General features: G+C 41.7%; 1 protein-coding gene across 1 annotated transcript in view; it reads left to right on the top strand.

The window, feature by feature from the left end:
- The first annotated feature begins 224 nt into the window (after positions 1-224).
- The window catches only part of syt6a (synaptotagmin VIa), a 48936-nt gene continuing 34281 nt past the window's right edge, over positions 225-14879 (top strand). Inside the window, exons 1-2 of the mRNA XM_037774106.1 lie at positions 225-341; positions 5349-5586. Of these exons, the coding sequence (XP_037630034.1) occupies positions 225-341; positions 5349-5586 (355 nt within the window). The remainder of the gene's footprint in view (positions 342-5348; positions 5587-14879) is intronic.

The following is a 14879-nucleotide window of genomic DNA, read 5'->3' as shown; positions in this document are numbered from 1 at the left end:
TGGCCTCAGGGCTCTCGAGTGTTTTGCCTCAGGCCGCAGAGCTGTGTCACGACCCTCATTACTCCTTCTCTCATCTCATGTTTTCTGTAGGCGATTTCTGGCAGTTGGCTATGGCTGACCCTGCTGTAGTCCTTTGCATTAATAATGAGGAAGCTTGGTGGCGTATGTTGATACTGACGTCATGCCACCGGTTATATCCACCAGTTAGATGCTGTATACTCACAATGGTGGGAGGCAACCCAAACTCGGACCTTTTGGCCAACCTAGACACCCGACTCATTACTGAGTCACAGCAGTATGCAGCCGTTTTCAGTGAGAAAGCTCTGATAAAATCACTGTACGTGAGTGGCTCCACATGTCATGGTGCGTTTAGCAGCTAAAGAGCCAGATATATTTCCCCCTCAGGAGTTGGTGAAGACCGAAAACAGAGCTAAAAAGGAGAGTGAATATTGGACTTACATTTGTCAGCTAGCCAGAAACATCTCCAAATGAACTCCAAATGAATGCTAATGTTGTTCTGTATCAAGAAATAGGCAAACATACAGGTTTCCAGCTTATCTCAAAGCGGCCATGAAAACCAATTAACCATGATTTAAAAGTCTGAGATTAAAATGTTGACCTTTAATTATCTCGCTGTAATTAGTCAGATTAATGTGATTTGCAAGGATACAGTAGGTGCTAATGTGAAGCACGTTTTGAGAGTATCTACTGGACTTACCGAAGTTCAATTTGGCCTTTAATTACTGTGCTCCAAACTCACAGTGAAAAAGTCCACGTTTAGTCAAAATTAGGCTGTTTATGTCTGAGATGTCAAAAAATGCTGACTGTTAATTACACCATCCTCATCCTTTACATCCCTCAATACAAGATAAAACATGTTTAGGACAGCAGTTTTTTTTTCTTTTTTCCCCCGGTTCGTACGTATTGTGCTCGCCTACATACTGCCATTTGTTTGGCTAACTCTCATCAGCACTCTACCTTTAGCTGAGGCATCACCATCCCTCCGCTTACACCCATCAATGCTCCATCAAGGGCCTGTCCAGCGGCTGTCAGCCGATTGTCATGCTGTTCGCTTCTTATAACCCAATCTGTCATGCATTGTTAATGTTTAAAGGATATTGTTGTGTATGCTGTTTGCAGCAGCTACATCGCAGGAAACGGAGTGATGTGATTCGACTGCAGGATTATGGGTGCATCTGTTTCTTTGATATTAATATTTTTTGGGTGGGGGTGGGGGGAGGTTGTTCAGCGTACAGTACACATGCTTGATTTGATTTTAATTGTTAAAGAAATGAAAGGACGGCGCTGTAAGTCAAAATCACATTAAGCTTCTTAGCAGGATGTGCAGCGTGTTGGAGCGGTTGCTGATGAAATCCCAAACCTGATCCAGTGTCAGACTCAGACAGACAAAATAGTTTACTGATGCAAGTTTTACCCCGAGTTGATCTCTGACACCAATTATTATTATTTCACAGTTTTTCACTCACTCCATAGAACATGAATCAAAAATAAACATGTGAACGCTGCAAATGTACCTACAATGAAACATGAAACCTGCAACAAGTACGTCGAATTACACGACATATAAATAAATTGAAGCATTTTCTGATCTGATCTGACACAATTTGTCAGCCCCCCTTCAAAACCACTAATCCGTTTGACCATCAGACAATGCTGAGATTGACTTGGTTTGGTTTAGGGAAAGATCATGGTTTGGATTGAAAAAAAGTACTTAGTTGAGGTTAGGGAAACGTTGCGGTTTGGGTTAAAACTAATACTTTGTTGGAAAACGGGAACAGATATGTTGTTGACCCATCAATCCACCTCGACGTCCTCCTTGTGTGGACTTCGTGGAAATCGTATTTTCATCGTCATTGCGATATGAGCATGTGCAATGAAGACATTGTAAAAGGCTGTCTGAAACGCGATGAATAAGAAAAATCATTATATTTAGGGATGGTTAATGAAACCCGTTTTTAAACGGGCCGCGGGGCTAAAGCTGCATCCTCTCCCTGCTGCTCTGTCGGAGCTCTCCACACAAGTCTGCAAGGCCGCGTTGGAGACGAGGAAGTGAATCAGGTGAAGTCGAGTTGACGACTATGAACGTTACGCTTGTTGCTGTAAGTAAGTGCAATAAAACTCTGCATGCGAAAAGCCAAGATCCGTTATCATTACACCTGTTCAACAAGGATAAAACATGATGAAACCGTTAAACATGTAGAAAAGCAACGTTTCAATCAATGAAAGGAGGAACGGAAGGCGTTAAGCGGTGATACGCTGTTATTGACAAAGGTGCAGACTACGGAGCCTCAGTGTTATTCATTTATTATCTTCATAAAGTTTAAGAGCAACGTAACTCTCGGCTACACAAGCAAAACAAAAGCTTGCAATAGACTGTGTAGTCTAACTGTTTAGGTTAGTTTGTCATGTATCTTACTGGTAAACTGATCAGCTGGCTGAGACAAAGCAGCCCCTCTTCCCTCTACCAGCCATAACGTTATCTGCAGTAGTGGCTCACATCAGCAGAGGGAGGAGGACAGAGAACAGGAGGACAGAGGACAGGAAGACAGAGGACAGGAGGAAGGACTGATACTGACTGATGTCTGTGTTCTTCATTTTTTATAAGCTTCACTCAGTATTTTTTCATGTCAGGAATATGATTTATTTTATTAACATGTTAGATTGTTTCCAGTGAGATGTTAAGGACTGTATATAGTGACTTTGCTGTTGTAAACATTACTGTTGCTGCTCTAGAAACAACATTTAGCCTAGTTATATATAAAATATATGTACAGCTAGTATGCACAATAATATTTGTTTATTTATCGCGAGTCATATCGTCATCACAATATTGAACAATGTTATCGCACATTACAGATCGTGCAGGTCTACTTTGTCGCTTTATAACAACGTCACCTGACTTCCTCATTTCCTCACGTCATATTTATAACGGCCGCTAGAGGTCTTTGTCATATATACATAACATAGACTGTATATAAAGATGGACGACATGACAACCCCGCCCGGTCCATGTCAGCGGATGGGACATGGGCAAATCTAAAAAGTCAAAGTACACGTCAAATACATTTTTCCCAAAGATGGTCTCTGTCATTTAAGGTAATACTTATCACGCTGTGTATGTTCAGGGGTGTCATGATTTCAAGTCTAAATCGGATAATGATCGAAATTAGCTTCCGATTTTGACCATCGAAATCAAAAGCGGGATCGGCTATTTTTTTGTTTTCTCTCCACCTATTTGCGTGCGTCCCAAGGAAAAAAAACTGAAAAACACCTAAAAGACAACACAGCAGATTTTACCGGTGGCCTGCAGCTGCACTTTGAGACAACGTGGCCACTGACGAAGTCGGAGATGACAGAGAAACAACAGAACTTGAAAAGCCTCCTGCTTCCCTGAAGTCCCTGTGAGTTATGTAAACAACAAACACATTGTTGACAGAAAAACTACAGTTTGTAGGCTGCAGAAGATTTAGAGACCGCAGCAACCAAAGAAAACAGCGCACATCGAACTATTTGGTGATCTCCACTTAAAATCGATTGTGTTTCTACATCGCTTTGCACGGTAAAGCAGGGTTTATGCTCGTGTAAGGCATGTAGGTGCTGACAGGGACTTGTTGCATTCAGGTGTGCCTCGTAAACTCTGAGAAACTCTAGCTGCCTCTCTTTTTAAAGAATGACAGTTGTTAGGGCATAAAACCACTGATCTATTGATCTTTACGAATCAAGACTCCATAGTCTAACTATGGCATGTTTAAATCGAAAATCAAATCGAACCATGGATATGGAGAATCGCAACACCCCTAATGTTGAAGTTCAAGATAAGTTTTGTTTTAATTTGTTATTTAATGCTATGAAAAGGGGGGTGAGACGTCATGATTGACAGCCGGAGGCTCAGGAATTGTACGAGAGAGGAGATGTAACTTTAACTTTCCATAACCGTCAGGAGTCTGTAGAACATGTGTCAATTTGATCATAAATGCAGTTCTAGAGATACTCTGGTTAGTAGCTGTGTCTTTCTAGCCAAACAGCTACAGTGGTGCTTACATAGCAGCTAGGTGGCTCACGCTAGAAAGCTGCGGCCGATACCGTGGCTCCAGCCCTACGATCACTACTGCGCAGACTCTGGCTCCAAATAACGTCAAAATCTCGCCACTCCCATAGGCTATGTGGGATATTTTGGCTTCATTTCTGTACAGTGGGAGGATCTATGATACATAGCCTACGTTGTTCTGGTACACTTGCTGAAAAAGACTGATGCTGTCGTTCTTTGGGAAAAAAAGTCTTGAAACCTCATCCTGATTACTTGCACCATAAAATATGAATCAAGGACAAGAGAACATATTGCACTATCCAGTTTTAAAACATTTCTGCAGGAATAGTTCGGAGATCATACATAATGCATTAGCTACAGTAACTGAGAAAAGAAACCCCCTCAGCTGACAGATCTGCGCTGCTCACGTTATCCAGAACACGCTTTCTAGGATCTCAATTTTGAACGCTTGCCAACTGCACCATTTCCTACATGTGTGCAGTGCGCTCCGAATACAATTAAATTCTATCTATTTTTTCAGTGTTGCGCGTCCAATTGATTTCAAGGTGCTCCCGCAGTTGGAGCCTCTGGTCAGAGAGAGGCATCCTCTGCGGACCACAGCCTGTTGAGGAACTGATGCTAATCTAGATAGAGGGAAGACTTGGGGGTTGCACTTTCTTCCCCCACCCCTTCCTTCTCTCCTTCTCTCCCTCCCTCTCTCTCTCTCTCTCTCTCTCTGTTGAAGATTGTACTGATTGTGCTGCAATATGTCGCATGACCACGATCAGGACTGCAGAATGAGGCTTATTAAATCAGTGGTGCATGCCTCTTGAAGCAGTGTGTACATGTGTTCATCACAGCAGCTTACCGCAAGCTCTCTTGACACAGAACAAAGCAAAGGCTTGCATGTGTTGCTCATCAAAAAAAAAAAGACTCCCTTTTGATCCCGCGTGACGCATTTGCCTAATGTCATTCTATGTAGGAATAAAACAACTCCATGAATGTGTTATCTGGACATCTATTCAAAGAAAAAGCTTTGATATTCATGAGGACGCCCTCATGTATATTCATGCTCCTAAACTTATGCATGTTTCCTTTCTTTTGCTGCATTGCCTGTGTTTTTTTTAGGAAACAAACAAACATTTCCTTGCTGGGTTTTCTCTTTTTTGCCGTTCAGTCTCAACAATGCTTCTTCCTGCAACAGAAGTTCAAGTGGCTTGCGGCTGTTTTAGCACAACAAGATTGAAGTGAGGAGCTATTGAGCTTGTTTGACTGGGCTGAGTGAGGGATCTGCCCCTAGACATTTGCACTACAGTATCCTGCTGACTTGCTTGCTTGCTCACAATGCCATAGAAACTGGGTTCCTGAGTGCAGTGGAGGCTCATTCTGCTCAGGAGCAAGCGAGGGAGAGGATCGGGAGGAGAGAGCAAGAGGGGGGGGAGGAAGACAAAAAAGAGACACAGAGAGGAAAAAAGAGAGAGGGAGAAGTGAGAGAGAGAGAGCTCAAGAGAGGAAAAGTGAGGGATCTACTGTCACTGGTGAGTACATGGCTGTCACAGCAGATTGAATCAGTGGCTCAAATCTGATGCTTTGAGCGTCTTTTTTCCTTCTTTGCTCGCTTTTGACGATTGATTTCCTCGGCTTGATTTCCCTGCTGTGCCGAGGTGCTGGGAGGCAGGTTGCAGGTTGCAGGTTGTCAGTTTGTTGGGGGATGTGAGGAGACGCGCGGTGCTTCCCTCTCAGATGCAGAGAAGAGCAGCAGTGGCTTTTTTATCAGTGATTAATACTGTTGTAACCTCTAAACTGGTAATCCTCTGACTAATATTTACTTTTGAATAATACATGCTGGGTTGAAACTCTTTTTTTTTGGCATGCCTTCCTGACTATATCATACTCCTCTCTATCATTTATGAAGCACCGTTTTAATATTTGATAAGAGTGGATGTCTGCAGCTGCACTTTCCGCCTCTATCTTACACACCTCTGCATATTATACCGCCAGATGAAAATAGGCAAGATATTGACTTGACTTTTCCACAGCTTTTTTTTAAATCAATTATTGAATGCTTTCTGTTCAAAACTACACCTGTATGGCAGAGGTGAAAAGACTTACTCAGCTGCAACATGTTATGTCAGGTCACTGCTTTGTGCATGTTTTTCTATTTGTGTCTCTGTCTGCTTCTGTTTGCACATCGTTGTGTCACTTTTTTTTTTTCCCCTCCTTGCTCTCGCTGGGTTTGATCAACGTGCATCATGACACTTTGATGAAGCGCCAGAGCCGTGGGGTTAATAGAGGCGGAGAGATACAGCAGGGCACCCTGCGCCTCATGTCAGCCCTAGTGCGAGGAAATTGTGTTATTCTGATCATCGTGTGCCACGTTGTCACTTAGGATTTAAAGTGCTTCAGATGTGTTAATGAGCGAAGATTCCTGCCTTGAATTCATCATTGTTGGGAAAACGTACGCGACAGAAAATGTACAACCTGTTATGTGGAGTTAATCCTGTTGGTGCTTATGTTCATCTCTGTGGTTGACTAGGATCCCCTGCTTCCCTCCACCTGTTCCTACAGTGCTGTTGTATTTTTTTCCTCCCCCTCCAGCAGCAGCTCTCTCTCTCTGGGAGAAGGCTGGATTGAACAAATCCAGCCAGCCTTATCAGTTTTCTGCTGGCTCCTGCCATGACTGGACCCCGGTGGCCCTTCCTGGCAATCTGTGTATATACTGTATGTGTGTGTGTGTGTGTGTGTTGGCTCTGCTCTGGATGTGTTACAAAGCACATGTGACCGAGTACGCATGCATGTGAGTGTGGCACTGACATGATTGTATGTGATCAGGATAGCCGCGGGGGGTCGTTTTGCTTTTTCTTTGTTAGTGAGATTCTGGCATTTGTCTTCTTCCCTCTCTCGTGTGACATGTTTTACGACTCCTTGTTAAAATGTCACTCACTGAGGTTGGACTGTAAAGCGTCCCTGTGCGGGAGCTTACTGTGTGAACAATAGTGCACAGCAGTGTGATAAACCCATAAAGCACACAGCTGGGAATGCACGGATGCAGGGTGGGTCGAGATAATGCTGGGGATCTCCGACGGCCCCCTCCAGGCACAATTTGTTTGTGATACAATATAAAATTGGGCTGAATTTTGACAGCGCTGTGGCCCTGGATCGATAACCCGGTCGTGCATGAGAGGAAACAATATTGCTCTTGTAAACAAGAGGATATGCTATGCTGACAATGATTGCACTTGTTTAGAGGAAGCACAGGATGCTAATGTTTGATAGAGCACCTGAGAGGAGAATCCTGTTGATGAGGTGGCCAAATGTTGCATCTCTGGATTGTTAGAGAGAGGAAAAGCTTTGCAGGGCATAGATGAAACTGAAATGCAAATGGCTGTTTAGCAAGTAGGGTTCGGATATCCTATTCCATTTTGGTAAAATACCCCAATTAATTAAGCTCTGTGGCTCATAAATCCCTTATCAAATCTTTAATTCACAATCTCTCTTAGTAGGCCAAACAGGAAGTTAGCATCGCCCTGGGTTCCTTCGACAAAAAGCCAATGGGATTTGGGGTTTTGGATTATTGCAGAAAACAAGTTCTGTGGCAAACACACGTTTATGATACTTACATGTTTTTTTCAGCAAGATAATCTTCACAAATTAACACCACTTATGATTTTTGAAACGTGAATGCAATCGCCAGAAGTAAAAAGCTAACGTTAGGCTATAAACGAACTACACCACGGTCGCATGAGCGCAATTGTACACAACGAGGCCAGTTGTTAGCAACCGCCTTTTTTAAGACACATTAATGCTTAAGAATTCACGAGTGGGGTAACTATTGATGTATTTCATGTTGTAGAACAAAACTTAAAAATCTTTTGAGCTTATGTTAACCACAGGCCTTTTGTTCAAGCATCTAACTAAAAACTAGGGCTGTCAATCGATTCAAATATTTAATCGCGATTAATCGCATGATTGGCCATGATTAATCACGCAAATGAATGACACACTTTTTATCAGTTCAAAATGTACCTTAAAGGAAGATTTGTCACGTATGTAATACTCTTGTCAACATGGGAGTGGGCAAATATGCTGCTTTATGCAAATGTATGTATATATTTATTATTGGAAATCAATTAACAACACAAAACAATGTCTAACAAGACAAATATTTTCCAGAAACCCTCACGGGTACTGCATTTAGCATAAAAAATATGCTCAAATCCTAACATGGCAAACTCAAGCCCAAGGCAACAACAGCTGTCAGTGTGTCAGTGTGCTGACTTGACTATGACTTGCCCCAAACTGCATGTGATTATCATAAAGTGGGCATGTCTGTAAAGGAAAGACTCGTGGGTACCCATAGAACCCATTTTCATTTACATATTGTGAGGTCAGAGGTCAATTGACCCCTTTGAAAATGGCCATGCCAGTTTTTCCTCGCCAACATTTAGCACAAGTTTGGAGCGTTAGTTCCTCCTTCGCAACAAGCTATGACATGGTTGGTACCCATGTATTGCATAATCTTCACTCTAGCTTTAAAACTGCGCCCGCTACAACCTAAAAATTGCATTAATGCGTTAAGAAATTAGTAGGCATTAAAAACAAATTTGCGTTAATGTGTTATCACGTTACTTTGACAGCCCTAAACAAAATACATTAAAATGTCATGACATTCAAGGCAGTCGTGAGTGGCAGCAAGCTTAAAAGCCTTTATTACATTAAGCTTCAGGCATGGCTTCTTACTGTAAGTCACGTTGCAGCTATAGACCAAAGCTCTCATCACAACCTGGTGTTGTTGTTGAACATTGTGATCTCCTCCCTAAAACACCACCAGCTGATATAATACCAAAACACCCCAAAGGCACTCTTTCACTCTGTTTTTGTCCGGTATACAGAAGAGTATAAATTTAGGTTTCTTAAACACAAAAAGTCGATATGGACAGTTTCAGCGTTGGAGGTTGCATCCCATGCATGTTTTACAGGAGAGAAAAAGTACTGTAATGGGTTTTTGTTTGGGAGCTGAACCAAACGAATAAATCAGAAAAAATGAGGACTAAAATGAATCAATGATTAATTCATTGCTTCTCTGTAAATGTAATGTAGAACTCTTGCTTCAGTTTTAAACAATAATATACTTGACACCACTGCTATACACAATGTAGAGAGCTTCTGAGCTGCATCTGCACGATCAATAGTCATTTATCAGGATCTGTTGGATCAAGTCAACGTTGTTACAGAGTGGAGACATGAGTGGATTCAGCTGCTACAGTAAAGCCCTGCAGGTTGTTGAGCAGCGCTGAGGTTCCTTTAAGCCCAATAACGCTCCCCTCATGATAAAACGCCGCCTGCTTGCCATTTTTCATGTTATCAGCTGAGCTGTAATGCATCATGAGGCGACCGGCTTCTGAGCACGTGGGTCCCAAATGTCAAGCCTCGGTTGATTCAACGGAGTCAGAGTGATGGATGCATCATTTCCTTGTGCTGACTTGTTGTTTTGATGCCATCATTCGGGGCCCAGAGGCCAAAGGTCAGGTCAAAGCAAGGTCTAAACCCCATGAAGAAATCTGATGCGGCAGCATTTTTTTTACTGTATGAGGGGTTTAAAGGGCAGCATTTGATGCATCGTTGGAAATTAATCATGGGATAGATGGGTGAAATTAAATATGAAGACAAATATCACAGAGAATTAGGGGTTACATAGTCGAATCTGATTGGTCAGTTCTTGCCTGTCATCAAATCATGTTTTGTTTTTTTGTCATTGATCCCCATCCGTTTAAGCTTTTGTATCTATAGAAAAATAGTAGAGATACATGTGATTATTGCTTAGCTGTTGTTTCAGAGTAATGGACAGCGCTGGTTGTTGTGAGTGTGTAGGTGTATAGTTGCGGTGCTGTCCGTAGTACTGAAATGTTGCAGAGATTGATGGAGACATGGTTTCAGCCTGCTTTCTTTTCGTGGTTGTAAATAAAATAGGGCTGTCAATCGATTGAAATATTTAATATTTAATATTAAACGCATTATTATTGCGTTAACTTTGACAGTCCTACTAAAAACCCATTCAAAAAACCCATTGACTTCCAGACGAGGGAAGCGGAAGTGCTAAAAAGCTAACTCATTTCCAGGTTTTAGTACTCATTCCTTTAGCGCTTGATTTATTGATTGTACATCACGTTAATGTACGAACTTGTGGCAGATAACTTGAGAAGGACGAGTGCTCCTCCTCAGCTTACCGCTGGTGTTACACCGTATTCTGTAACCAATTCGATTCTGTGACCTGTAGCAGTGCATTAACAATTTTGCCCCCAGTGAGGAGCAAAGGCCATTTTCCATTGCAGCAAAAAGAAAACTGAATCAGGACAGGGTTAATGAATGTCACAGAGCAGTGACAAAACAGGTGGTGATAGCCCTACTACACCCTTATAGGCAAAATAAAATGGTAAAAAAATAAGTGCCTGTGACAGTTTCCTGTAGCTCAAGATTATGCCATCAAATTGCTTGTTAAATCCGACCAACACCAGAACCTTAAAGGTGCTAAATGTGAGATTGGGAGCATTTCAATTGCTTCCGCACGGCTCTCGACCTGGTGACAGCTCGTAGCTAACGGTGCTAACAATGCTAACAGTGAAAACAATGGCAAAACTGCTGACAGAGCTAACAGTGTTGACTTGAGAGGTGCTACAATCAGCGCTCGAAATTAAGGACCTCCCGCAGTCTCGTCGACAATAAAAATAGGAGCTTGGACACAAAGATGGAATACTCAACATGGGAGTGGGCAAAAATGCTGCTTTATGCAAATGTATGTATATATTTATTATTGGAAATCAATTAACAACACAAAACGATGACAGATATTGTCCAGAAACCCTCACAGGTACTGCATTTAGCATAGAAAATATGCTCAAATCATAACATGGCAAACTCAAGATCAACAGGCAACAACAGCTGTCAGTGTGTCAAAGTGCTGACTTGAGGATGACATGGCATGTCTGTAAAGGGGAGACTCGTGGGTATAGAACACATTTTCATTCACATACAGTATCTTGAGATCAGAGGTCAAGGGTTCCCTTTGAAAATGGCCATGCCAGTTTTTCCTTGTAAAAATGTAGGGTAAGTTTGGAGCGTTATTTAACCTTCTAGCGACAAGCAAGTATGACATGGTTGGTACTAGGGGTGTGACGAAATATCGTGCCATGAAATATTGCGATATAAAAACGTGACGATATGTATCGTCGAGACGAAAAACTGAATCGCGATATCAGGGCATAATAGGTACTATGTACATACGGGCTCCGGGGCTAAAGCTGCAGCCTCTTCCTGCTGCTCTGCAAGGCCTCTGGAAGGAGGCTGAGTACGTGTCATATCTTTGGGGTACAACGCATGCACAGCAAAATCTGGTCTGCCCTCGCCGAAATTGAACCAATCGCAACGCACGGCCGCAGCTTCAGTTACACTGCTCATGTGTCATACCCCATACCAGAAGAGCCATGTCCGCCCGTAACACAGCACAAGTAGAGCGCGTTAGCTCGGCGGCTAACAGCGATCTGTAAACACGTGTAAGTTATTTAGTTGAGTTGTGAATGACTTTAGTTCCCTCTAGTAAGCCGTGTTTCAGTGTATCAGTGTCCAGGGAGTTTATTGTGAAGGTTGGAACGGAAGATGTGAAGCGGTGATGCGCTGCAGACTGCGGAGCCGCCGTGTTATTAATTTATTATCTTCATAAAGTATAGGAGCAGCGTAACCCTCGGCTACACAAGACTGAAACTAAAGCCGGCAGTAGGCTGTGTCGTCTAACTGTTTAGGTTAGTTTGTCATGTATCTTACTTGTACAATGATCAGCTGGCTGGGAAAAAAAATCTTTCTGGCATATGTGTGTGTGTTATGTGTAAAAATGAGGGCTGTCAAAATTAACGCGATAATAACACGTTAACGCAAATATGTTTTATCGCCACTCATTTTTTTTAACGCATTAATGCAATTTGGGATTTTAACCTATTGAAAATCATGCTATTCGATTTTCGGAGGTTGTCGCAGGCTGTTTTAAAACTAGAGTGATGATACTGGCATCATAATAAACTATATACTAATAAATATACTATACTAGCTTGCCGTAAAGGAGGTTAAATAACGCTCCAAACATACGCTAAACTTTGGTGATGAAAAACTGGCATGGCCATTTTCAAAGGAATCCCTTGACCTCTGACCTCAAGATATGTGAATGAAAATGGGTTCTATGGGTACCCACGAGTCTCCCCTTTACAGACATCCACACTTTATGATAATCACATGCAGTTTGGGGCAAGTCATAGTCAAGTCAGCACACTGACACACTCACAGCTGTTGTTGCCTGTTGGGCTGCAGTTTGCCATGTTATGATTTGAGCATATTTTGTATGCTAAATGCAGTACCTGTGAGGGTTTCTGGACTATATTTGTTGTTGTTTTGTGTTGTTAATTGATTTCCAATAATAAATATATACATAAATTTGCATAAAGCAAGCATATTTCCCCCCTTGCATGTTGATCAGAGTATTAACTACTTGACAAATCTCCCTTTAAGGTTAATTTTGAATGGATAAAAAAAGTGCAATAAATGTGCCATAAATCTGCGATTAATGTGCAATTAATTTGCTATTAACTATGGACAATCATGTGATTAATTGCAATTAAATATATAAATTGATTCACAGCCCTAGTAAAAATATAACAACAGAGTGAAAAAAAATGTATTTCCCCTCAGGGAAGAATAAAGTATGTCTTCTTCTAAATGTGAAACTACAGCTGATTAAAATAGCTTAACATAAAGACTGGAAACAGTCCGGTTCTTTTCAAATGATGCATCTTTAAAATATTACTTCTTCTACCAACAACAACAACAATAAAAAAAATATTAGTATTATGTAATGTATATATTTATTGCCTCAATCTGTCTTCTAAACTAACTGTATTAAATATCCATTGCCCTCGCAGCCTCTGGTAAACAATCACACGTTTTAATAGGCTCTTAAGAATGTGACAAAACATATTACCATTTCAATTATGTGTCTCTCACATATTTCCCCTAAACCTAATCAGAGACATTAAGAAACTATAGCGTCTTCCCACTCCCTCCACATCACTCACACCCTCTCTCTGTGCATATGACAGGGCGGCTGCTAGTCATATTTATCCGTCATGATTAACAACGCAATATTTCAGGGCAATGGAGCATTTTGAGTGGAGCAAAAGCTTTCATCGAGCAATACCGTGCGCTTATAACTTCTGTCTGTAATGGATGTAGCACATCCATTTAAAATCCCTGGTGATGAAAATTACTGAGACTGAAAATGAGCTTAAGCTATTTTTACAAGGGGCCAGATTGCAGCCTGTTAGTTTTATTGTGATGCCTCTGGAAATTAAAACATCCATATAGTGGCATGCAGGAAGCATGGGCCCAATCGATTGAAGGTTCCCCACCCTTGTTAAGTCGTACATTATCAGCTTTTATTACTCGACAGCATCATGTAGTCCACCTGCTCCGCTGCTCTCATGAGCTCTTGTATGATAGAGATTCTAACTCCAGCTGGTTTATGATATTCTTTTTTCCTCCACATCTCATATAAAACAAATCATATGACTTCAGATTGGATATTATATTTATAGCTCTCTGTACGGTAAAAATTCATTAGCTACAGAGTGATGGGTCGACTCTGGGACAAGGCTGTGGTGGATGATGGATCAGGCAGGATGCAGACACACCGCTTGTCAGGCGGCTGGGGGGAAAGGCATGTTACTTAACTGACTCGGCCTGCGGAGGGGAGCGGGAGCAATGATGAGGTGTCTCGAGGTCAGGGGCTCATAACACCTGAACTATGGATCTCTGTCTGTCACTGCTCTGTACAAAACCTAATGTAATGCCTGGAGGGAGGATAAAGCTCAACAGGTGTGTCTGTCTCAGGCTATAGGAAGTAAGTCCACATTGGACAATAGGAGTGTAAAAAAAACAAAAAAACGATTCACCTATGTATCACAATTTTTTTTAATGATTTTGAAATTGATTTATTAATGCCAAAATCAATATGTTTGCTTCATTCGAGTCTATGTGGAGGTAAAAGGAAGTTACCGCTTTTATTGTTGTAGTCTGAGTAACGTGACATCATATCCGTTTCGTATCCATCAACCAAAACAAACCGCAGCCGGAAGCAGCGAGCTGAGACGAGAAAGTATAAAACACTGGAGGGTCCACGTGGATACGACCTGCACCCTCACATGTTAAATCCAAAGTGGTAAACACTACACATCCAGTAAAGGATGGAAACACTTTGGGTTTCACACATTGGCAGGAAAAGCAGAGCTAGACATCACGGCTAAAGCTGAATGCTAACTCTGTTATGGACAGGAAACGTTATCGTATCGCGGTAACGTACGGTCAAGCCGGCCGTCACTCTCAACTCCGTGTTCAAATGGGCCGACGCTACAACTGTAGAGCACCCATATACTGACATTTATGTTAAATGCATTCAAACGGCCCCGATGGAGCTGACCATGGATGTATAAATAGAATGGAGCTGACGGGAGAGCTAGAGACGGACTTGGCGAAGTTAGAGGAAGTATACACCTGTGACTATGTCCGGTTTCAAAATAAGATGTTAACAAAGGGAACTGTGTATACAAAATACATATATGGAAATAAGATTGATTGGATTATATTCACCAGAAGTATAAAACATTACATGTCTCTTATAAATTAAAAAGAAATACCACTAATTTGTGAGAGAAATTAGGTAGTTATGAAACTTTTGCGCACTAGGTGCAAAATATTGCACATGGCTCTCTCCGTAAATGTCCTGTAAATGTCT

The sequence above is a fragment of the Sebastes umbrosus genome, chromosome 6, assembly GCF_015220745.1.
Source record: "Sebastes umbrosus isolate fSebUmb1 chromosome 6, fSebUmb1.pri, whole genome shotgun sequence".
In the NCBI taxonomy this organism is placed as follows: Eukaryota; Metazoa; Chordata; class Actinopteri; order Perciformes; family Sebastidae; genus Sebastes; species Sebastes umbrosus.
This window is presented reverse-complemented; position numbering and strand designations above follow the sequence as displayed.